Genomic DNA, 25,616 nt, shown 5'->3' with positions numbered 1-25,616 from the left:
TCCCAGGAGCTCAAAACTTGGAACTTCTTATAACTCGGCCGTTCTTTCTTCCCACAGCCTGCAAGTTTTTAAAGCCCAAGGTTGATATCACTTAACCACCACTTCTCGATTTACCTCATTTTTCTCACTCCTTTCAACCTCAACGGTGCCTGTACTTTAGGCTCTCGACCTTCACCTGGTTTAAATGTGCCTCATTGCCTCACTGTTTCTGTGATCAGCTCCAGCCAAGAAAACCCTGTTCAGATAATATATTGTTCACACACACAAAATAACCACCCTATGTGATCCCTGCCACTCCAGCGAGCAACACTCTGGGTTTGCCTGGAACGGGGAAAATATCAGGATATGTGGGCACACTTTCAACAAGCACCTCCACAGCCTGAAGGAGCTCAGATCAGGCATCAAATGTTTCACCCCCTGCCCAGCCTCAGCTTCCTGACCCATCAATGCCCAATGAACTCAAGACCCCCAATGAGATGATGAATTCAATATGTTTTGTGTGTGTTCAGAGTGGTACCTTGGCAGCATCACGAGAAAGTTGGGCATCTGTGTTCATGACCTGCAGCTCTTTCAGTTCCTGTTGTTGCTGCAGGATCTCAGCTTCCAGCACGTCCAGTTGTTTCTGAAAGGTCACACTCTCCTCCTGGAAGCAGAAACAAGAGGGACCCAAAACAAACAGAACAGATGTAAAAATATGCAGAAAATATGTCATAGCAAATGGAATAATAGAGGACACATGGTCCTACAGACTAGAACAGATTGAGCCATCAATCCCTCATCTGAATATTTCTAAATGCTTCCGACAGCAGCCAAAGAGCTGCAGCGATTTACACTCCCTCTACTGCAAGCGGAAAGATGGCCTGGATCTCACTTACTTTATTTATTCTTTGCCCTCCCACTTTCTCTTCTCATCTCCTGAAGGCATCGACCGACTGTTGCTGAACCCATTTCACTTGCGCCACTCTCTCTGGTACCTTGCTCAACTGGCCACTTATCAACAGTGAGTCTAAGACAGGGACAGTGAGTGAGTGAGTGAGTCTAAGACAGTGAGAGTGAGTGAGTGAGTCTAAGACAGTGAGAGTGAGTGAGTGAGTGAGTCTAAGACAGTGAGAGTGAGTGAGTGAGTGAGTCTAAGGCCGTGAGAGTGAGTGAGTCTAAGACAGTGAGAGTGAGTGAGTGAGTGAGTCTAAGACAGTGAGAGTGAGTGAGTGAGTGAGTCTAAGACAGTGAGAGTGAGTGAGTGAGTGAGTGAGTCTAAGACAGTGAGAGTGAGTGAGTGAGTGTGTCTAAGACAGTGAGAGTGAGTGAGTGAGTGAGTCTAAGACAGTGAGAGTGAGTGAGTGAGTGAGTCTAAGACAGTGAGAGTGAATGAGTGAGTGAGTCTAAGACCGTGAGAGTGAGTGAGTGAGTGAGTCTAAGACCGTGAGAGTGAGTGAGTGAGTGAGTCTAAGGCCGTGAGAGTGAGTGAATGAGTCTAAGACAGTGAGAGTGAGTGAGTGAGTCTAAGAGAGTGAGAGTGAGTGAGTGAGTCTAAGACCGTGAGAGTGAGTGAGTCTAAGACAGTGAGAGTGAGTGAGTGAGTGAGTCTAAGACAGTGAGAGTGAGTGAGTGAGTGAGTCTAAGACCGTGAGAGTGAGTGAGTGAGTGAGTCTAAGACAGTGAGAGTGAGTGAGTGAGTGAGTGAGTCTAAGACAGTGAGAGTGAGTGAGTGAGTGTGTCTAAGACAGTGAGAGTGAGTGAGTGAGTGAGTCTAAGACAGTGAGAGTGAGTGAGTGAGTGAGTCTAAGACAGTGAGAGTGAATGAGTGAGTGAGTCTAAGACCGTGAGAGTGAGTGAGTGAGTCTAAGACCGTGAGAGTGAGTGAGTGAGTGAATGAGTCGAAGACAGTAGGCAGAAGGCTGGGAATTATAGACCAGTTAGCCTAACATCTGTGGTGGGTAAGATTTTGGAGTCTATTATTAAGGAGACAGTAGCAGAACATTTGGATAAACATAATTTAATAGGACAAAGTCAGCATGGCTTTACGAAGGGAAAGTCATGTCTGACAAATTTGCTTGAGTTCTTTGAGGACATAACGTACAGGGTGGATAAAGGGGAACCAGTGGACGCAGTGTATTTCGACTTCCAGAAGGCATTCGACAAGGTGCCACATAAAAGATTATTGCTCAAGATAAAGAATCACTGGATTGGGGGTAATATTCTGGCATTGGTGGAGGATTGGTTATCTAACAGGAAACAGAGAGTTGGGATAAATGGTTCATTCTCGGACTGGCAACAAGTGGCCAGTGGTGTTCCGCAGGGGTCGGTGCTGGGTCCCCAACTCTTTACAATCTATATTAACGATTTGGAGGAGGGGACCGAGTGTAACATATCAAAGTTTGCAGATGATACAAAGATGGGAGGGAAAGTAGAGAGTGAGGAGGACATAAAAAACCTACAAGGGAATATAGACAGGATGGGTGAGTGGGCGGAGATTTGGCAGATGCAATACAATATTGGAAAATGTGCGGTTATGCACTTTGGCAGGAAAAATCAGAGAGCAAGTTATTATCTTAATGGCGAGAAACTGGAAAGTACTGCAGTACAAAGGGATCTGGGGGTCCTAGTGCAAGAAAATCAAAAAGTTAGTATGCAGGTGCAGCAGGTGATCAAGAAGGCCAACGGAATGTTGGCTTTTATTGCTAGGGGGGTAGAATATAAAAACAGGGAGGTATTGGTGAGACCGCACCTGGAATACTGCATACAGTTTTGGTGTCCGTACTTAAGAAAAGACATACTTGCTCTCGAGGCAGTACAAAGAAGGTTCACTCGGTTAATCCCGGGGATGAGGGGGCGGACATATGAGGAGAGGTTGAGTAGATTGGGACTCTACTCATTGGAGTTCAGAAGATTGAGAGGCGATCTTATTGAAACATATAAGATTGTGAAGGGGCTTGATCGGGTGGATGCAGTAAGGATGTTCCCAAGAATGGGTGAAACTAGAACTAGGGGGCACAATCTTAGAATAAGGGGCTGCTCTTTCAAAACTGAGATGAGGAGAAACTTCTTCACTCAGAGGGTGGTAGGTCTGTGGAATTTGCTGCCCCAGGAAGCTGTGGACGCTACATCATTAAATAAATTTAAAACAGAAATAGACAGTTTCCTAGAAGTAAAGGGAATTAGGGGTTACGGGGAGCGGGCAGGAAATTGGACATGAATTTAAATTTGAGGTTAGGATCAGATCAGCCATGATCTTATTGAATGGCGGAGCAGGCTCGAGGGGCCGATTGGCCTACTCCTGCTCCTATTTCTTATGTTCTTATGAGAGTGAGTGAGTGAGTGAGTGAGTGAGTGAGTGAGTCTAAGACAGTGGGAGCGAGTGAGTGAGTGAGTGAGTCTAAGACAGTGGGAGCGAGCGAGTGAGTGAGTGAGTCTAAGACAGTGGGAGCGAGTGAGTGAGTGAGTGAGTCTAAGACAGCGGGAGCGAGCGAGTGAGTGAGTGAGTCTGCGTCAGCGAGACCAGACAGCGAGACCAGACAGCGAGACCAGACAGCGAGCCGCGTCAGCGAGCCCAGACAGCGAGCCGCGTCAGCGAGACCAGACAGCGAGCCGCGTCAGCGAGACCAGACAGCGAGACCAGACAGCGAGACGCGTCAGCGAGACCAGACAGCGAGACCAGACAGCGAGCCGCGTCAGCGAGACCAGACAGCGAGCCGCGACAGCGAGACCAGACAGCGAGCCGCGACAGCGAGCCGCGTCAGCGAGACCAGTGAGAGTCACTCTTAGCCCAGTGAGTGTGAGTGAGCCTGAAAAGTGAGAGTCAAGGGGCTAAATTTGGCCATGTAGCGCCCATTGTTTCGACGCTACACGGCCTCTCTGACATCCAAGATGGCATCTTGGATGCGCACGCATGTTTCCTGCGTGATGTGCGCCAGATGCCACCTTGGTATAGGAGTTAGTGCATGCGCAAATACCGAATGCTGGAAGCGTGTAAAGTAGGGAGAAAATGGCTGCAATCAGTGTGCGACGCTGATTTACAGTGATACACACCATTTTCGACCTTAACGCTCAACTCAACGCACAGTCTTATTCACGCTACATAAGGGAGGTCACAGACGCACTGTACCATATGAGGAACAGGTTCATCACCTTCCCTCTCAACAGAGAGAAGCAGAACGAGCGAGCACGGGGGTTCGCCCGCATTGCTGGCTTCCCCATGGTGCAGGGTGCCACTGACTGCACACATATTGCCCTGCATGCCCCGCACATTCAACTTGGCTGTCTTCGTCAACCGAAAGGGCTTCCACTCCCTCAATGTGCAGCTGGTGTGCGACCACACGCATCGAATCACGGAGGTCGATGCCCACTACCCTGGGAGCAGTCATGATGCCTTCGTCATACGGCAGTCCAACGTGCCAGCTATCTTTCAATCGACTCGGCAAGTCAAAGGCTGGCTACTGGGCGACAAGGGCTATCCCCTCACGCCATGGCTCATGACACCGGTCAGGAACCCTCACACACGTGCACAGCAGGCCTATAATGAGAGCCATGCTGCCACACGCAACATCGTGGAGCACATCATAGGCCTCCTCAAACAACGCCTCCGCTGCCTAGACCGGTCTGAAGGAGCCCTGCAGTACTCCCCTGAGTGAGTGGGCAGATTTGTGGTGGTATGCTGCAAACTCGCCATCATGAGGGACCAGCCTTTGCCACCAATGATTGCAGAAGACCCTGAGCCAGAGGTGGAGGAGGAGGCGGCTGAGGAGGAGGCGGAAGAGGAAGTGGAGGAAGACGCAAGGGTGCAGCAGGAACCACACGGCTTGTCTGCAAGGGCTCTGCGTACTCGCCTGATCCGTGCTTGCTATCAATAATTTGAACTACATCCCCCAACTCACCAACAGTCCTACATTCCCCACCTTTCCGCTTCCACAAGACAATCAAATCGCCCTCCATCTGATTACACATAGGTGTCATAGAAACATAGAAAAAGGAGCAGGAGTAGGCCACTCGGCCCTTCGAGCCTGCTCCGGCATTCAATATGATCATGGCTGATCCTCTATCTCAATACCATATTCCCGCTCTCTCCCCATACCCCTTGATGCCTTTTGTGTCCAGAAATCTATCTATCTCCTTCTTAAGGAGCATAAGAACCTTTCGGTTCTCCCTCAGCTCATTGCATAAATAAAAACCACAACCAAATGCAAAATCAAACTCTCATTTATCGATGAATAAATGAAATTACGCAAACATAACAGAACTATTCACCCTTGTGCATTCCCTCAGTGCCTGTTGTCCGTGTGCCTTTACCTATCCTAGTGCTCCTACGAGGTGCTTCCCTAGTGGCTGGAGCATAGGTGGTGGGAGGCTGCTGGCCTTCAATTGAGGAGCGTGCAGATGGCCTTGGAGGACGACCTCGAGCAGCTCTGGGCCTGGATGGCCTGGCTTCAGACTGCACCATCTCAGCTTGGTCTGTAGCAGTCTGGCCTGGTTGGCCGAGAGGCAACAACAGGGCCACTGGCGGAGTGGCAGAGATGAGAGCAGGAAGGTTGTCGTCCTGAGAGAGGACAGCAGGTTCAACTGCCATGGCGCCATTGCCACTCTCCCGGGACCCTAATGCAATCCTGGTGATCAGCTGGAGAACGGATTGCTGGAGTGCTGTGGCCCCCTGGAAACCCCGTTCCACTGTGGTCCCCACAGCCAGGAAAGTAGCAGTCTGAGCTTCCAAGGCAGCAGTCTGAGCTGCAAATGCAGTAATCAGACCTTGGATGGCAGATGTTTGTGCTGCAATGGATGCTGTGACATCAGTCATCAGACGCTGCATCATGGTGGGTTCCACAGGTGCGCTGATGGAGGTGACCACATGTTCCATGTTGGAAAAGAAGGGCTCCAAGCTCTGCGCAAAGACCTGTGCCAAGTTGGAGCTAGACTCCTCCATGCCCCTTCTCATTGTGCGCAGGCTTTCTGGCAGGCTTTCCAGTGCCCCAAGCATTTGTTGGTGTACGCCCACCAGCCGACTTCTGTAGGCTGGCCCATCGAAGTCCTCATCTGACTCCTCTGCAGCAGAACTAGTGAGCGACCTCGCCCTCCGGTGAGCTGGCACCTGTGGTATCCGTTCCACCCACCAGGGCTCCTGCACACTTGTGCTCAGTGTCTCACCATGTGCAGATTCCTCCTCTAACCTAATCTCTAAAGGACGCGCAGTGTCAGTCTCTGAGCTTGCAGAAGCAAGTGTCAGATCGAGTGACAGTGTGGCTTCTGTGTCCTCCTCCTCAGAGGGTGCCATCACGTGTTCTTGGGTATCTGCAATGACAAAGGAAACAGGTTGAGTTGTGGAATGGGGAGAGGAGCAAGAGGTGTGTGCTGATAGCAAGTGCAGCATGTGAGTCAGAAAAGATTATGGGAGGAGGGAGATGTGGAAAAAGAGAAGGAGCATTAGATATGCAGAGGCCCCCCTTCACCTGGACCTCCAGCGCGGCACGTTGTGACGGCTGCAGCAATGGCCCGCCCAATGATCCGGAGCACTGTCTCCTCTAGGGGGGGTGAGGATGAGCAAACAAGCCCGTCCAGCCTCAGGTCCCTCCTGCTGCCGGGTGTAATGCTCCACCTTCTCCTGCAAGACAGAGGACAGTGTGTCAGTGAGTGTCCTGCAAGGTGTGTGGGTGATGTGCCTGTCATGGTCGAATAGCTGCTAGTTTGTGTGATTTGTGAGTGGTGGTTGAGTGGCCTGCAAGTGTGGTACTATGTGCAGCTGAGATGCAACATGCCGAGTGCAGCATTGCGTATGGATGGGCAGTGTTTGTTGGTGGGTGGATGGGTGACGGGAGGTGTCGAGCATGGAGCAGTTGGTAGGATGATCTACTTGACACTTGTATTCACTCACCTTGACCACTCGTGTTAAATCATTGAACTTCTTCCGGCACTGCACTCACGTGCGTGGTGCAATGCTCCTAGCGTTCACTTCCTGCGCCACAGCCTGCTAATGTCCACGCAGCTGTAGTCTGGAGGGTCTCCGGCCACCCTGCGGGTACATGCTGGCCCTCCTTTCGTCCACACCTTCCACCAAGGCCTCAAGAGCATCATCGGAGAAGCATGGAGCCCTCTCGTGCCGTGCAGCTACTCATGGCCATTTTCCCTCCTGCAGGTAAGCTGTGTACCAGCCATTGGAAATGTGCCTGTACCTTTAAGTAGTGCAGGCTGCTGATGATGTGCGCTGTGCACGCCCCATTTCCAACTTCCTCATTCTCCGTGCAGCCTCTCAGCAGCACGGGTAGTGCTGGCTGCACAGAGATTTCATGGTAAGTAGCAGGTAGTACGAAGTTCACCCTTATCCAATTTTTCCCCCCAGGGAGTCTAGACAGTGTCAGCGAGCCCAGACAGTGAGTGTCAGTGAGCCCAAACAGTGAGTGTCAGTGAGCCCAGGCAATGAGTGTCAGCAGGTTATTCTATGAGAGACCATCCATTCTGTCCTCATTTCCCACTAGGAGTCCATGGATGTTGATTGAGGGCAGGAATGCTTTCCTGCTTCTTAGCCTGGGGTCATTGAGGCCAACAGTAGTTCCCCAGCTAAGATCAGCGCAGACCAATAGACTGGAACAGAAGCAGGGACCTTAGTCTGTGGCTCAGTACCACAGCGGCTGGGGGATTTGAAAACTGAGCCAATGGACAGCCGTTATTTGGTTTAAATATGTAATCTATTTTGATACGTCACTAAAAATTAAACAAAACTCCATATCTTTAAAAGGAGTCTGCAATGCTTCTCAATCTGTGATTAGCAGTTTCACCCCTCCCACTAAAAACCCTTCACTCACCTGACGAAGGAGGTAAGCTCCGAAAGCTTGTGATTTTCAAATAAAACTGTTGGACCATAACCTGGTGTTGTAAGATTCCTTACATTCATCATTAAGGGTGATCGTGGGAGTTCTTCAGTTTGTGTGAAAGTTTGGGCACTACATACACGTGTCATTTTCCTGCCTCCTCGTTACACAAAATGTAGGGGTTTTTACAGAAGCACTTTCACTTTCAACAGATTCCCAGCCATTCCCATAAATGGACCTTGTCCCTACGATCTAGCAACTGTATTTTCGTCAATAATCTACCCTTTGCAGAGTTGCATCAGGTAAGAATAAATGGGCCTATTTGCACTACTCTGCTTATTGGATTGTACAGAAAGGCAGATTTGGGGTGCTGGTTTGAGGTGAGGTGGGGTGCTGGGAGAGGGGATGCAGTGGCTCAGTCAGAGGTCGTGGTCCATATCGGTACCAACGACATAGGTACAAAGAGGGATGAAGTCCTGCAGGCAGATTTTAAGGACCTAGGAAAGAAATTAAATAAGCAGGACCTCATAGGTAGTAATCTCCGGATTATTCCTGGTGCCACGCGCTAGTGAGTAGAAATACGAGGATAGAGCAGATGAATGCGTGGCTGGACAGAAGGGGCAGGAGGGAGGGCTTTAGATTCCTGGGGCATTGGAACCTGTTCTGAGGGAGGTACAAGCCGGACGGGTTGCACCTCAACAGGGCCGGGACCAATATCCTCGCAGGGAGGTTTGCTAGTGCTGTTGGGGAGGGTATAAACTAGCTTGGCAGTGGGGATGTGAACCTGAGTGTAGATTCAGGAGGGAAAGAAACAGAGCTGGAAATGGAAGGCAGAACATTAGTAAGTGAGTTTGGAAGGTAGAGGAAACAAAGGTTAGAAAATAGACGACAAAGGAGTTTGGCAGTGGTTAATGGTATATACTCAATGCATGGAGAATAGTGAGTAAAGCAGATGAGCTGAGGGCATGGATAGACATGCGGAAGTATGATATCTTAGCTATTATGGAAGCATGGCTTAAACAGGGGCAGGAATGGCAGCTCAACCTTCCTGGTTACAGGGTTTTCAGACGAGATAGAGAAGGAGATAAAAAAGGAGTGGGGGGTGGCAATATTGGTTAAAGAAACAATTACAGCTGGGAGGAGGGATGATATGTTAGAAGGACCATCAAATGAGGCCATATGTGTTGAGCTAAAGAACATAAAAGGGGCAATCACACTGCTGGCAGTGTACTATAGACCCCCAAACAGTCAGAGGGAGATAGAAGAGCAAATATGCAGGCAAATTTCTGAGAAGTGCAAAAATAATAGGGCAGAAATAGTCGGGGATTTCAACTACCCTAATATTAACTGGGATACAATCAGTGTAAAAGGTATAGAGAGGGCGCAGAATTCTTAAATTGCATTCAGGAGAATTTTTTTAGCCAGTACGTAGCAAGCCCAACAAGAGGGCAGGCAGTTCCGGATTTAGTTTTACAAAATGAAGCTGGGCAGGTGGAAGGAGTATCAGTGGGAGAGCATTTTGTTGGTAGTGATCATAATTCAGTTAGATTTACAGTTATGGAAAAGGACAAAGATAGAACATGAGTAAAAGTTCCAAATTGGGGAAAGGCCAATTTTACTAAGCTGAGAAGTGATTTAGCAAAAGTGGACGGGAAACAGCTACTTGAAGGTGAATCAGTGTCAGAGCAGTGGGAGGCATTCAAGGGGGACATAGTGAGGGTTCAGAACATGTTCCCACAACAAAAGAGGGTGGGTCTTCCAAATCTAGAGCCCCCGGACAACAAGGAGCATACAGGTTGGATACGGCAAAAAAGGGAAGCTTATGCCTGACACAGAGAGCTCAATACTGCAGAAAGCCTAGAGGAGTATAGAACGAGCAGCGGTGAAATTAGGAAAGCAAAGAGAGGGCATGAAAAAATACTGGCATGTAAAATTAAGGAAAACCCAAAAATGTTTTATAAATACATAAACAGCAAGAGGATAACTAAGGAAAGAATAGGGCCTATTAGAGACCAAAAAGGTAACCTATGTGTGGAGGCAGAAGATGTGGGTATGGTTCTTAATGAATACTTTGTGTCTGTCTTCACAAAGGAGGGGGGTGCAGAGATTGTAGTTAAGGAGGAGGAGTGTGAAATATTGGATGGGATAAGAATAGTGAGAGAGGAAGTATTAAGGGGTTTAGCATTTTTGAAACTAGATAAATTGCCAGGCCTGGATGAAATGTATTGCAGGCTCTTAAAAGAAGCAAGGGAGGAAATAGCGGAGGCTCTGACCATCATTTTCCAATCCTCACTGGATACAGGCGCGGTGCCGGAGGATTGGAGGACTGCTAACGTTGTACCGTTGTTTAAAAAGGGAGAAAAGGATAGACCGAGTAATTATAGGCCAGTCAGTCTAACCTCGGTGGTGGGCAAATTATTGGAATCAATTCTGAGGGACAGTGTAAATCGCCATTTAGAAAGGCACGGATTAATCAAGGACAGTCAGCATGGATTTGTTACGGGAAGGTCGTGTCTGACTGACTTGCTTGAATTTTTTGAGGGGGTAACAAGGAGGGTCGATGAGGATAGTGCATTTGATGTAGTGTACGTGGATTTTAGTAAGGCTTTCGACAAGGTCCCACATGGCAGACTGGTCAAAAAAGTAAAGACCTAAGGGATCCAAGGGAAAGTGGCAAATTGGATCCAAAATTAGCTCACTGGCAGGAAGCAAAGGGTAATGGTCAACGGGTGTTTGTGACTGGAAGGCTGTTTCCAGTGGGGTTCCACAGGGCTCAGTACTAGGTCCCTTGCTTTTTGTGGTGTATATTAATGATTTAGACTTAAATGTAGGGGCATGATTAAGAAGTTTGCAGATGATACAAAAATTGGCCGTGTGGTTGATATTGAGGAGGAAAGCTGTAGACTGCAGGAAAATATCATGGACTGGTCAGGTGGGCAGAAAAGTGGCAAATGGAATTCATCCTAGGGTCTTGAGCGAAGTGGCAGTAGGGATTGTGGATGCTTTGGTAATAATTTTCCAAAATTCTCTGGACTCGGCAAAGGTCCCGGCAGATTGGAAAACTGCTAATGTAACACCCTTATTTAAAAAGGGTAGTAGGCAGAAGGCTGGAAATTATAGACCAGTTAGCCTAACATCTGTGGTGGGTAAAATTTTAGAGTCTATTATTAAGGAGACAGTAGCGGAACATTTGGATAAACATAATTTAATAGGACAAAGTCAGCATGGCTTTACGAAGGGGAAGTCATGTCTGACAAATTTGCTTGAGTTCTTTGAGGATATAACGTACAGGGTGGATAAAGGGGAACCAGTGGACGTAGTGTATTTGGACTTCCAGAAGGCATTCGACAAGGTGCCACATAAAAGATTATTGCTCAAGATAAAGAATCACTGGATTGGGGGTAATATTCTGGCATGGGTGGAGGATTGGTTATCTAACAGGAAGCAGAGAGTTGGGATAAATGGTTCATTCTCGGACTGGCAACCAGTAGCCAGTGGTGTTCCGCAGGGGTCGGTGCTGGGTCCCCAACTCTTTACAATCTATATTAACGATTTGGAGGAGGGGACCGAGTGTAACATATCAAAGTTTGCAGATGATACAAAGATGGGGGGGAAAGTAGAGAGTGAGGAGGACATAAAAAACCTACAAGGGGATATAGACAGGATGGGTAAGTGGGCGGAGATTTGGCAGATGCAATACAATATTGGAAAATGTGAGGTTATGCACTTTGGCAGGAAAAATCAGAGAGCAAGTTATTATCTTAATGGCGAGAAACTGGAAAGTACTGCAGTACAAAGGGATCTGGGGGTCCTAGTGCAAGAAAATCAAAAAGTTAGTATGCAGGTGCAGCAGGTGATCAAGAAGGCCAACGGAATGTTGGCTTTTATTGCTAGGGGGGTAGAATATAAAAACAGGGAGGTATTGGTGAGACCGCACCTGGAATACTGCATACAGTTTTGGTGTCCGTACTTAAGAAAAGACATACTTGCTCTCGAGGCAGTACAAAGAAGGTTCACTCGGTTAATCCCGGGGATGAGGGGGCGGACATATGAGGAGAGGTTGAGTAGATTGGGACTCTACTCATTGGAGTTCAGAAGATTGAGAGGCGATCTTATTGAAACATATAAGATTGTGAAGGGGCTTGATCGGGTGGATGCAGTAAGGATGTTCCCAAGGATGGGTGAAACTAGAACTAGGGGGCACAATCTTAGAATAAGGGGCTGCTCTTTCAAAACTGAGATGAGGAGAAACTTCTTCACTCAGAGGGTGGTAGGTCTGTGGAATTTGCTGCCCCAGGAAGCTGTGGAAGCTACATCATTAAATAAATTTAAAACAGAAATAGACAGTTTCCTAGAAGTAAAGGGAATTAGGGGTTACGGGGAGCGGGCAGGAAATTGGACATGAATTTAGATTTGGGGTTAGGATCAGATCAGCCATGATCGTATTGAATGGCGGAGCAGGCTTGAGGGGCCGACTGGCCTACTCCTGCTCCTATTTCTTATGTTCTTATGTTAGAAGAGTGAGGTAATGCATTTGGGGAGGGCAAACAAGGCGAGGGAATACACAATAAATGGGAGGATACTGAGAGATATATTAATGACTTGGACTTGGTGCACAGGGCACAATTTCCAAATTTGCAGATGACACAAAACTTGGAAGTCTAGTGAACAGTGAGGAGGATAATGATAGATTTCAAGAGGATATAGACAGGATGGTGGCATGGGCAGACACGTGGCAGATGAAATTTAACACAGAAAAATGCAAGGTGATACATTTTGGTAGGAAGAATGAGGAGAGGCAATATAAACTAAAGGGCACAATTCTAAAAGGGGTACAGGAACAGAGAGATCTGGGGGTACATGTACACAAATCATTGAAGATGATAGGGCAGGTTGAGAAAGCAGTTAAAAAAGCATACGGCACCCTGGGCTTTATATAAGGAGGGATGGAGTACAAAAGCAAAGAAGTCATGATGAACCTTTATAAAACAATGGTACGGCAAACAGCTGGAGTATTGAGAGAAAAAGCATACAATTCTGCGAAGTTTAGTGGCAGGCCAGAAGATTGGTCAGAATATAAAAAAACAGCAAAGAATGACTAAAAGAATAATGAGGGAGAAATTAGAGTACGAGAGAAAGCTAGCTAGAAATATAAAAACAGATAGTAAGAGTAACAGATAGTAAAGTATTTAAAAAGGAAAAGAGTAAGTAAAGTGAGCGTTGGTCCTCTAGAGAGTGAGTCTGGGGAATTAATAATGGAGAACAAGGAAATGGCGGATGAATTGAACAGATATTTTGCGTCCGTCTTCAGTGTAGAGATACAAACAACACGCAAGAAATAACTGTAAATCAAGAGGTGAAAGGGAGGGAGGAACTTAAAACATTTACAATCATGAGGGAAAGGGTTCTAAAAATATTATTAGAACTAAAAGCTGACAAGTCCCCAGGTCCTGACGGACTTCATCCTAACGTCTTAAAAGAAGTGGCTGCAGAGATAGTAGATACATTGGTATTAATTTTCCAAAATTCCATAGATTCCGGAAGGGTCCCATCAGGTTGGAAAATAGTGAATGTAACTCCTCTATTCAAGAAAGCAGGGAGACAGAAAGCAGGAAACTACAGGCCAGTTAGCTTAACATCTGTCATAGGGAAAATGCTATTTTCCAGCTTTTATTAAGGAGGTTATAGCAGGGCACTTAGAAAATCTCAGTGCAATCAGGCAGAGTCCACACAGCTTTATGAAAGGGAAATCGTGTTTGACTAATTTATTAGTTCTTTGAGGAAGTAACAAGCAACATGGATAAAGGGGATCCTGTGGATGTGGTGTACTTGGATTTCCAGAAGATTTTTGACAAGGTGCCACATCAAAGGCTACTACACAAAATAAGAGCTCATGGTGTAGGAGGTAACATATTAGCATGGATAAAAGATTGGTTAGCTAACAGGAAACAGAGAGTAGGCATAAATGGGTCATTTTCAGGTTGGCAAGATGTAACGAGTGGAGTGCCACAGGGATCAGTGCTGTGGCCTCAATTATTTACAATTTATATCAATGACTTGGATGAAGGGACTAAATTTGCGAAATTGCTGATGACACAAAGGTAAGTAGCAAAGTAAGTTGTGAAGAGGACATAAAGAGTCTGAAAAAGGGATATAGATAGGTTAAGTGAGTGGGCAAAAATTTGGCAGATGGAGTATAATGTGGGAAAATGTGAACTTGTCCACTTTGGCAGGGGGAATAGAAAAGCAGTATATTATTTAAATGGAGAGAGATTGCAGAACTCTGAGGTACAGAGGGATCTGGGTGTCCTAGTAGATGAATCACAAAAAGTTAGTATGCAGGTACAGCAAGTGATTAGGAAGGCAAATGGAATGTTGTCATTTATTGCAAGGGGAATGGAATATAAAAGTAGAGATGTTTTGCTACAGTTGTACAGGGCATTGATGAGACCACATCTAGAATACTGTGTGCAGTTTTGGTCGCCTTATTTAAGAAAGGACATAATTGCTTTGGAGGCGGCTCAGAGAAGGTTCACTCGACTGATTCCTGGGATGAGGGGGTTATCTTATGAGGAAAGGTTGGACAAGTTGGGCCTGTATACACTGGAGTTTAGAAGAATGAGAGGTGAACTTACTGAAACATATAAGATCCTGAGGGGACTTGAAGGGGTAGATGCTGACAGGATGTTTCTCCTTGTGGGAGAGACTAGAACTAGGGGCCACAGTTTAAAAATAAGGGGTCTCTCATTTAAGACGGAGATGAGGAGAAATTTTTTCTCTCAGAGAGTTGTGAGTCTGTGGAACTCCCTTCCCCAGAGAATGGTGGAGGGGAGAAACGCTCGTCCAAGGGTGGGGGGGACGCTCGTCCACGGGGGTGGGGGTGGGGTGGGGGGGACGCTCGTCCATGGGGGGGTTGGACGCTCGTCCATGGCGGGGGGGGGGGGGGGGGGGAAACGCTCGTCCACTGGGGGGGGGGACGCTCGTCCACGAGGGGGAGGGAGGGAGTGGGGGATGCCCGTCCACGAGGGGGGGGGGGGGGGGGGGTGAGAGGAGAGGGGGGACGCTCGTCCACGAGGGGGTGGGGAGTGGGGGGAACGCTCGTCCACGAGGGGGTGGGGGGGGGGGGGGGGAGAGGAGAGGGGGGACGCTCGTCCACGAGGGGGTGGGGAGTGGGGGGAACACTCGTCCACGAGGGGGTGGGGGGGGGGGGAAGAGGGGGGCGCTCGCGCTCGTCCACGAGGGGGTGGGGTGGGGGGGGCGGTGCACTTGTCCGGGGGGGGGGGGGGGGGGGGAAGGGGGGGGCGGTACACTTGTCCGGGGGCGGGGGTGGGCGGTACACTTGTCCGGGGCGGGGGGGGGTACATTTGTCCGGGGAGGGGGGGGTACACTTGTCCGGGGGGGTGGGTGGTTGGGGGTACACTTGTCCAGGGGCGGGGGGGGGGTGTTGGGGGGTACTTATCCAATTCACTTTTAAAAGACACTATAGTCTGACCCTCAATAATGCTTGTGGTAAAGCATTCCATGTTCCAAAAATCCAGTGTCAAAAAAAAAACTCTTCCAGCCAATTGGATACAAAATTGGATTGACGACAGAAGACAGAGGGTGGTTGTAGAGGGTTGTTTTTCAAACTGGAGGCCTGTGTCCAGCGGTGTGCCTCAGGGATCGGTGCTGGGTCCGCTGTTATTTGTTATTTATATTAATGATTTGGATGAGAATTTAGGAGGCATGGTTAGTAAGTTTGCAGATGACACCAAGATTGGTGGCATTGTGGACAGTGAAGAAGGTTATCTGGGATTGCAACGGGATCTTGATCAATTGGGCCAGTGGGCCGATGAATGGCAGATGGAGTTTAATTTAGATAAATGTGAGGTGATGCATTTTGGTAGATCGAATCGGGCCAGGACCTACTCCGTTAATGGTAGGGCGTTGGGGAGAGTTATAGAACAAAGAGATCAAGGAGTACAGGTTCATAGCTCCTTGAAAGTGGAGTCACAGGTGGATAGGGTGGTGAAGAAGGCATTCGGCATGCTTGGTTTCATTGGTCAGAACATTGAATGCAGGAGTTGGGATGTCTTGTTGAAGTTGTACAGGACATTGGTGAGGCCACACTTGGAATACTGTGTACAGTTCTGGTCACCCTATTATAGAAAGGATATTATTAAACTAGAAAGAGTGCAGAAAAGATTTACTAGGATGCTACCGGGACTTGATGGTTTGACTTATAGGAAGAGGTTAGACAGACTGGGACTTTTTTCCCTGGAGAGTAGGAGGTTAAGGGGTGATCTTATAGAAGTCTATAAAATAATGAGGGGCATAGATAAGGTAGATAGTCAAAATCTTTTCCCAAAGGTAGGGGAATCTATAACGAGGGGGCATAGATTTAAGGTGAGAGGGGAGAGATATAAAAGGGTCCAGAGGGGCAATTTTTTCACTCAAAGGGTGGTGAGTGTCTGGAACGAGCTGCCAGAGGCAGTAGTAGAGGCGGGTACAATCTTGTCTTTTAAAAAGCATTTGGACAGTTACATGGGTAAGATGGGTATAGAGGGATATGGGCCAAGTGCAGGCAATTGGGACTAGCTTAGTGGTATAAACTGGGCGACATGGACATGTTGGGCCGAAGGGCCTGTTTCCATGTTGTAACTTCTATGATTCTATGATTCCTCCTTCCGATAATCCTGAGTTCATGCAGTGCCCCGTAACAGGGTCCGTGCGGTCCGTAATGTACCTGTCCAGATGACCCAGTGCCAAATGACTCTGTTTTGGGAAATCAATTTTCAGATATAGGGCTAAGGCTTTGCACTTTGACACCATTCATAACTGTTCCCACTTTCATATGTGAGCAGAGTTGGTGTGGGAGTAGGTTGCCCTTGCATTTTAGGACAGTATAAATATGGTTAATGTTCATTACTGTTTGACTGTGTGCTTTACAGGGAGTGTTAAATACAGCATTCCTTGCAATATCTAGGAGAATGAAAACAATTATGAACACTGTCTTAGCGAATATAACTCAAAGTCCCTGGTTATGTACCTGCACAGGTGAGCCAGGCCAGTGTCACCTTGTGTACCTTGATGCTGACATGAGCTTCTCCCCTCCCCCAATGCCTTGACTCTGGCAATTGTAAGGCTGCAGCATGGTTATGTTCCAGGTGAAAGGTGACCATACCTGTAGATGCGCCTTCAGTCTCTGGTACACCTTCATGACGTGCGCTGCCTCATGACACTTGAGATGTGTTTTCTCCAGACGGTTCTCCAGCAGCCGCAAGGTCTGAAACATCCAAAAGGAAATGAGATAGTGAGCGGTGATGTCAGAGAGCACTCGAGGGTTTAGCTGCACCTCACTGCTCCATATAAAGCACATCAAAAAACATCAGAATTCTCCAATAATAACCAAGCACAATGTTTAGTGGCAACAATAAAATAAGGAGCCAGTGGTCACCTTATTGTCACAGCCTTATAGGATGTCTTAGGGCAGCTGGCCATCTCCAACAGTGTCCTGGGGCAGCTCGCCGCCCTAAACCAGTGGGCACCCGCACCGTAAACCTGGTGCCCTCAGAACCGTACCCAGGATGGGTCGGCGGCTTCAGTTGTAGGGGGTCAATAAGAAAAATGATACTAAAACATCGGCTGGGAGGTTTCTTTTTTGTTTTTTTTTTAAAAAGTGCTAACTTACTTTTATCTGATCCCTACATTGGGACAATCTGAGCTAGCGACCTCACCTGCGCATTCTCTGTAGTGTTCTCCATGATCTCTTGCAGGGTTGCGGTCTCCTGTACGTTCTTGTTGTACTGTTCCTCCAGGTCCAGCTGATGTTTGTTCCTGACCTCTGTCTCATGCTTAAGAGCATTCAACTGCTTAATCTTATCACAAACCTTCTGGTCCATAACTGTAATCACATCCTGGGCAATGGATGAGGTGTGAAAAAATTAACAACTAATTGATATTCAATTATAAATTGCCAAATTAGATAGAAAAAAACTTTATTAAACTGAAAACCAGATGTTACAAATTCTGGGACTTGACTGGCTATTTTTCTTATGCTTTGTACTAAAAACCACTTCTGTAAGTGTGAGCCTTGCTCCCTATCAACCAGAGTCTAACTTTATTCAGACAATAAATCTGGCAATGCAGTATCCCCCAGGGGTTGAACAGAACAGCCTGGCTACTATAATTTAATCACTTGAAACGACACAAGTTCTCTCTTCACCTAGCTTTCAGATAGCAGAGAAATAAATATTCTACCAGACCCTGCGACTTAGGCCATACTAATCCGGATTATTAAGAGTAAAAATTAAACAGCAGCAGAAAGCCAATCCAGTAGATTTTATTGATTACAGAATGTTTAAACTTACATCTTCTCAGATACAAAAACAACAAGAGACAATACTTCACTAAGGCTCCTAATACACCAAAGGACCAAAATTGCATTCACTTCGATTGTACAGAATCCCAATGGACCAAACCCTTCCCATTCCCTCTCATTGTACAGAATCCCAGTGCATCAAACTGCTTCCTTTTATCTCCCATTGTGTAGGATTCCAATGGCTCAGGTCTAGTCCTGAACAACTTGCTGCCTCTCACAGTGTCCCAAACAGCTGCAGCCTCCAACAGTGATTACTTTTTGGCTTTAGTGCAGAAAGCATGTTGATTTGAGAGATAGGCAGGGTGAGTGTAGTCATCCCGAAGTCAGAATCTTAGCTGAATATCTTGGCCTGAAAAGCATTAAGGAGAGATGGGCTGACTACCAGTTTCACTCCTGGCAGTGCACAGCTCCCAATTAAATCGCTGCAAATTGCCACCATCCAACAACCTTTCTTTCCCACCGCACCTCCTGGAATACAGCAAACTTCAGAGTCTCATGTGTTACTGACAGGTTGAGCCCCTCTCTGTACTGGACAAAGTACAAATGTTAATCCCCACCCTGTGCCCAGGATCACGGGATTAAAAACAGAGACGCTAGGTTTGAACTTCTCTTTACCACCTTGCACCATTTGCAAGAGATTTGGGAACTACCCTTGATGTCTCTGCAACTGTTGAGGAAATCCAATAAACAATTACCTTTCCACTCTTATTCCTCAGTGCTGCTTTCTCAGGTCGATCCTGAAATGCATCTTTAACAAGTTTCTCATCGCCCTGAAACACAAAATACAACTCCATTTTAACCAGCTTAGCTGTCTGTATTCAAACCTTCAGTGCCTTTAACATGGAAAGACACACAATGGCACAGGGCTGGAGTGCAGAATCTGGCACAGGGCTGGGGTGAGATTGTTGCAGAATCAGAAATCCACGTACATTAAAGTCAGGTATATTGAAAAAATGCTCGCCACAGAATTATACAGACAAGCCAAGTACCTGGTCAGAAGCTGAACATGAGGTAATGCAGTGCATTTTGACAATGCCCTTTCCCCCTTCTAGGGCCCAAGCTTGAATGCAGACCAGGTACAGGGGTTGGGGTCTCCTCTCTCTGTGAAGACCAAAGCCATTAACCCCCGCCAAGGAGTACTCTCTCTTGCCACTGACTCCATCCCCCTCCATGACCACACGCTCAGGTTGAATCAGACCATGCAAAACCTTGGAGTCCTGGTACTTACAAACCCCACATACTATCCATTACCAAGACTGCTTATTTCTACTGCTGCAATATTACACACGTCAGCTCCTACCTCAGCTCCTCTGCCACTAAAACTCTTACCCAAGCTTTTGCCATCCCTTGACTCAATTTCTTTAATGTCCTCCTTGCTGGCCTTCCACCCTCCTTAGACTTCAACTGGTCCAAAACACAGCCAGCTACCCACACCCTGTCTTGCACTAAGACCCATTTATCCATTATTCACTAACCTACATTAACTCACAGTCTACCAATGCATTAAATTTACAATCCTCATCTTTAAATCTCTCCATATCCTATCTTGCCCCCTTTGCTCACCTGACTGAGCTTTTCTTCACCTTCTCTCTTCACCACACCATTGGTGACACAGCCTTCAGCCACCTCACACCTACTCGCTGGATCTCCCTCCCAAAATCCCTACTCCTCTCACTCCACCTTTATAAACTTCTTAAAACCCAACTTTTCAACTAAGCCTTCGAATCGCTCCCTCCATTGTTCGTCATCCGTTCTTTCTTCTATTCTCATTTTTTCCCCTTCCCCCTCTGTGAAACACCTCGGGATATTTTCTATGTAAAAGGCGCTTTAGAAATGTAAGTTTTTTGTTGTTTCGCCATCACTGTGTTGAAGACAATTAAAAACACACAGATAGAAAGTTGTTACAATGAAAGGGAATTTCTGAGTGTGTCAGCGAGACAGACAGTTCAGTGTAGTCGCCAGGCTGCCTGATCTTACCACCAGTGCTCCCGCCAGCATTCTATGCAGCCGCTTGTTGTCTTGTCTGAGGTGTTGAATGGTCTCCTTGTTTTTCTTGATTGACCATTGTGAACTTTCATAATAAGCCTTACGATCACCCTCTAAAATAAACCAATCAATAAGGTTAGGATATTCTGTAACTGGGCCACCATCTCACCTTGATCAGTCCATGGATCCAGTATAACCAGGCATGGCAGCAAATGGAGAGACAAAGCAAGCCAGCAAATTGATGGGAACTCACCAAGAGGCACAGCTCATTTGGTGGCAGCAAAATCCTGAAACTCTGCAGCAAAATTAGACCTACTTTTAAGTTCACATTTAATTGCAGCTCGTTGATGCAACATTATAGAATCATAGAATCATAGAAGTTACAACATGGAAACAGGCCCTTCGGCCCAACATGTCCATGTCGCCCAGTTTATACCACTAAGCTAGTCCCAATTGCCTGCACTTGGCCCATATCCCTCGATACCCATCTTCCCCATGTAACTGTCCAAATGCTTTTTAAAAGACAAAATTGTACCCGCCTCTACTACTGCCTCTGGCAGCTCGTTCCAGACACTCACCACCCTTTGAGTGAAAAAATTGCCCCTCTGGATCCTTTTGTATCTCTCCCCTCTCACCTTAAATCTGTGCCCCCTCGTTATAGACTCCCCTACCTTTGGGAAAAGATTTTGACTATCTACCTTATCTATGCCCCTCATTATTTTATAGACTTCTATAAGATCACCCCTTAACCTCCTACTCTCCAGGGAAAAAAGTCCCAGTCTGTCTAACCTCTCCCTGTAAGTCAAACCATCAAGTCCCGGTAGCATCCTAGTAAATCTTTTCTGCACTCTTTCTAGTTTAATAATATCCTTTCTATAATAGGGTGACCAGAACTGTACACAGTACTCCAAGTGTGGCCTCACCAATGCCCTGTACAACTTCAACAAGACATCCCAACTCCTGCATTCAATGTTCTGACCAATGAAACCAAGCATGCTGAATGCCTTCTTCACCACCCTATCCACCTGTGACTCCACTTTCAAGGAGCTATGAATCTGTACTCCTAGATCTCTTTGTTCTATAACTCTCCCCAACGCCCTACCATTAACGGAGTAGGTCCTGGCCCGATTCGATCTACCAAAATGCATCACCTCACATTTATCTAAATTAAACTCCATCTGCCATTCATCGGCCCACTGGCCCAATTTATCAAGATCCCGTTGCAATCCTAGATAACCTTCTTCACTGTCCACAATGCCACCAATCTTGGTGTCATCTGCAAACTTACTAACCATGCCTCCTAAATTCTCATCCAAATCATTAATATAAATAACAAATAACAGCGGACCCAGCACCGATCCCTGAGGCACACCGCTGGACACAGGCATCCAGTTTGAAAAACCCTCGACAACCACCCTCTGTCTTCTGTCGTCAAGCCAATTTTGTATCCAATTGGCTACCTCACCTTGGATCCCATGAGATTTAACCTTATGTAACAACCTACCATGCGGTACCTTGTCAAATGCTTTGCTGAAGTCCATGTAGACCACGTCTACTGCACAGCCCTCATCTATCTTCTTGGTTACCCCTTCAAAAAACTCAATCAAATTCGTGAGACATGATTTTCCTCTCACAAAACCATGCTGACTGTTCCTAATTAGTCCCTGCCTCTCCAAATGCCTGTCGATCCTGTCCCTCAGAATACCCTCTAACAACTTACCCACTACAGATGTCAGGCTCACTGGTCTGTAGTTCCCAGGCTTTTCCCTGCCGCCCTTCTTAAACAAAGGCACAACATTTGCTACCCTCCAATCTTCAGGCACCTCACCTGTAGCGGTGGATGATTCAAATATCTCTGCTAGGGGACCCGCAATTTCCTCCCTAACCTCCCTTAACGTCCTGGGATACATTTCATCAGGTCCCGGAGATTTATCTACCTTGATGCGCGTTAAGACTTCCAGCACCTCCCTCTCTGTAATATGTACACTCCTCAAGACATCACTATTTATTTCCCCAAGTTCCCTAACATCCATGCCTTTCTCAACCGTAAATACCGATGTGAAATATTCATTCAGGATCTCACCCATATCTTGTGGTTCCGCACATAGATGACCTTGTTGATCCTTAAGAGGCCCTACTCTCTCCCTAGTTACCCTTTTGCCCTTTATGTATTTGTAGAAGCTCTTTGGATTCACCTTTGCCTGATCTGCCAAAGCAATCTCATATCCCCTTTTTGCCCTCCTGATTTCTCTCTTAACTCTACTCCGGCAATCTCTATACTCTTCAAGGGATCCACTTGATCCCAGCTGCCTATGCATGTCATATGCCTCTTTCTTCTTTTTGACGAGTGCCTCAATCTCCCGAGTCATCCAAGGTTCCCTACTTCTACCAGCCTTGCCCTTCACTTTATAAGGAATGTGCTTACCCTGAACCCTGGTTAACACACTTTTGAAAGCCTCCCACTTACCAGACGTCCCTTTGCCTGCCAACAGACTCTCCCAATCAACTTCTGAAAGTTCCTGTCTAATACCATCAAAATTGGCCTTTCCCCAATTTAGAATTTTAACTTTTGGGCCAGACCTATCCTTCTCCATAGCTATCTTAAAACTAATGGAATTATGATCACTGGTCCCAAAGTGATCCCTCACTAACACTTCTGTCACCTGCCCTTCCTTATTTCCCAAGAGGAGGTCAAGTTTTGCCCCCTCTCTAGTCGGGCCATCCACATACTGAATGAGAAATTCCTCCTGAATACACTCAACAAATTTCTCTCCATCCAAGCCCCTAATGCTATGGCTGTCCCAGTCAATGTTGGGAAAGTTAAAGTCCCCTACTATTACCACCCTATTTTTCTTGCAGCTGTCTGTAATCTCCTTACATATTTGCTCCTCAATTTCCCGTTGACTATTTGGGGGTCTGTAGTACAATCCTATCAAAGTGATCTCTCCCTTCTTATTTTTCAGTTCTACCCATATGGACTCAGTGGGCGAACCCTCGGATATATCCTCTCTCACTACTGCCGTGATGTTCTCCCTAATCAAGAACGCAACTCCCCCTCCTCTCTTACCTCCTGCTCTATCTTTCCTATAGCATCTGTACCCTGGAACATTGAGCTGCCAGTCCTGCCCCTCCCTTAGCCATGTTTCAGTAATAGCTATAACATCCCAGTCCCATGTACCCATCCATGCCCTGAGTTCATCTGCCTTGCCCATCAGACTTCTTGCATTGAAATAAATGCAGTTTAATCTAGACTTCCCTTGGTCTTTGCCCTGCTTTCTCAGACCATCTGTCCGGTCATGTTCTGTACACTCTCCCTTACTGCCTTTTGTTTCTGTCACCACTTTATTTCCCACTGACTTCCTGCATCGGTTCCCATCCCCCTGCCACATTAGTTTAAACATTATATGCTTGGCAATAAATATCAGTAAAAATATCCTCACACCCCCTCTGAAGGGCTGGATACTGGTAAGTCTGATAAAATGGCCCCTCTTCACTTGTTTCTATGTCTCTCTTCTTCCCTTCTGTTTATCTCACACACACTGCTCTCTTTTCTCACATTTTCCCTTCTCCTTTATTTTTTACATTCTTTCATTCCCTTCTCTCCTCCTTTTCCACTCTCATTTTATCCTGCTTGCCTTCTTACCTTAACCGTACAGCTTCCCATTCCCCTCTCGCTCCTTGTGTTTCTTTTTCCTTCTGTTTACATTTCTCTCTCTCCCCGCCACCACCACCCACCCCGCCCCTTTGGTTCAAATTCCCTTTCTAGTTCACATTCATTCTCTCAAGTTAATTGAGGGAATCAAAGAAAGATTTTTCCCTCACACACCTTGAATCAAAATATCTCACCAGTTTGCATCGCTGTCCTCCCTCTGTGCCCCTGGACCACAACGTTTCTAGGAGTTTTGTCATATGGGACATGCCCAGTTATCACACTGCTGTAATCACTCTCCTCCACTCAATTTCATGCATACAGTAAACATCCCCATTAAACCAATGAAACACTTACCCAACAACTGGATTTTTTTCTGTAAATCCCAGATCTGATCCTGCACAGGGACTCGCATCCGCGCACACGTTGTTCCTGGCATGGTCGACTCCCTGGGCCTCATTTCTTGGTTTAATTTCCCCGTTTGTTTCCCAGTCTGCCTATTCTCTCGCCTCCAAGGCCCTCAATGCCCCCCTATTGTCAGTCTCAGTCTGTCCCTGTGTATCTCTCTGTGTCTCTGGATTCAATCTATCTTTCTGCCATTGTATTTATATCTCTTTCCATCTTCAGTCCTGTACCTATGTCTCTGTCTCTCCCTCCCTCTGACTGTCTCTGTGCCTGTGTCTCTCTCTGACTGTCTGTGTCTCTCTCTGTATCACAGTCTGTCTTTCTATCTGTCTCTCTCTATGTGCCTGTGTCTCTAACCCAGTTTGCTCGCTGTATCCATCACCCCAGCAACAACCAACAGACCGGTTGCCGGGAGACTGCCGTTTCCGGTTCCCCTTCACTTTGCAGCGGTTCCGATTCCGGATTTTTTTTTACGTTTCTTGCGAACATTGAACGGGGCCTTGGGGCCCGGAGTTTATACCAGCGGCTGGGGCCTGGTTACAGCCCCCAGTGTCACCAACACCCCCAGCCCCCAGTGTCACCAACACCCCCAGCCCCCAGTGTCACCAACACCCCCAGCCCCCAGTGTCACCAACACCCCCAGCCCCCAGTGTCACCAACACCCAGTGTCACCAACACCCCGAGCCTCCAGCGTCACCAACACCCCCAGCCCCCAGTGTCACCAACACCCCCAGCCCCCAGTGTCACCAACACCCCCAGCGTCACCAACACCCCCAGCGTCACCAACACCCCCAGCCCTCAGTGTCACCAACACCCCCAGCGTCACCAACACCCCCAGCCCCCAGTGTCACCAACACCCCCAGCCCCCAGTGTCACCAACACCCCCAGCCCCCAGTGTCACCAACACCCCCAGCCCCCAGTGTCACCAACACCCCCAGCCCCCAGTGTCACCAACACCCCCAGCCCCCAGTGTCACCAACACCCCCAGGCCCCATTGTCACCAACACCCCCAGTGTCACCAGCACCCCCAGCGTCACCAACACCCCCAGCCCCCAGTGTCACCAACACCCCCAGTATCACCAGCACCCCCAGCCCCCAGCGTCACCAATACCCCCAGCGTCACCAATACCCCCAGCGTCACCAATACCCCCAGCGTCACCAACACCCCCAGCCCCAGTGTCACCAATGCCCCAGTGTCACCAATACCCACAGTCTCACCAACACCCCCAGCCCACAGCGTCACCAATATCCACAGTGTTGCTAATTCTGATCATGGCCACTACCCACCCTCCCGGTCGCCACCCCCCCCCCACCACTCACTTTAAGGATTACCTGAGGGTCACTGCTGGCATTGTAGCGGTCCGATCGAGTCCTCTTCTCCACCGAGTTGCTCGGGGGAGGCCCATTAGGTGTCTGCAGCTCA

At 47.5% G+C, this 25,616-nt stretch overlaps 1 protein-coding gene across 1 annotated transcript in view; it reads right to left on the bottom strand.

Moving 5' to 3' along the window:
- The window catches only part of odad3 (outer dynein arm docking complex subunit 3), a 57,129-nt gene extending 32,544 nt beyond the window's left edge, over positions 1-24,585 (bottom strand). The window contains exons 1-6 of the mRNA XM_067972886.1: positions 24,146-24,585; positions 20,131-20,252; positions 18,849-18,923; positions 17,510-17,689; positions 16,957-17,058; positions 518-643 (exon numbers count right to left, since the gene is read on the bottom strand). Coding sequence (XP_067828987.1) covers positions 518-643; positions 16,957-17,058; positions 17,510-17,689; positions 18,849-18,923; positions 20,131-20,252; positions 24,146-24,248 — 708 coding nt within the window. The 5' untranslated portion in view covers positions 24,249-24,585. The remainder of the gene's footprint in view (positions 1-517; positions 644-16,956; positions 17,059-17,509; positions 17,690-18,848; positions 18,924-20,130; positions 20,253-24,145) is intronic.
- Positions 24,586-25,616: the final 1,031 nt, after the last annotated feature.

Source organism: Heptranchias perlo, chromosome 37 (assembly GCF_035084215.1).
Source record: "Heptranchias perlo isolate sHepPer1 chromosome 37, sHepPer1.hap1, whole genome shotgun sequence".
NCBI classification, from domain to species: Eukaryota; Metazoa; Chordata; class Chondrichthyes; order Hexanchiformes; family Hexanchidae; genus Heptranchias; species Heptranchias perlo.
This window is presented reverse-complemented; position numbering and strand designations above follow the sequence as displayed.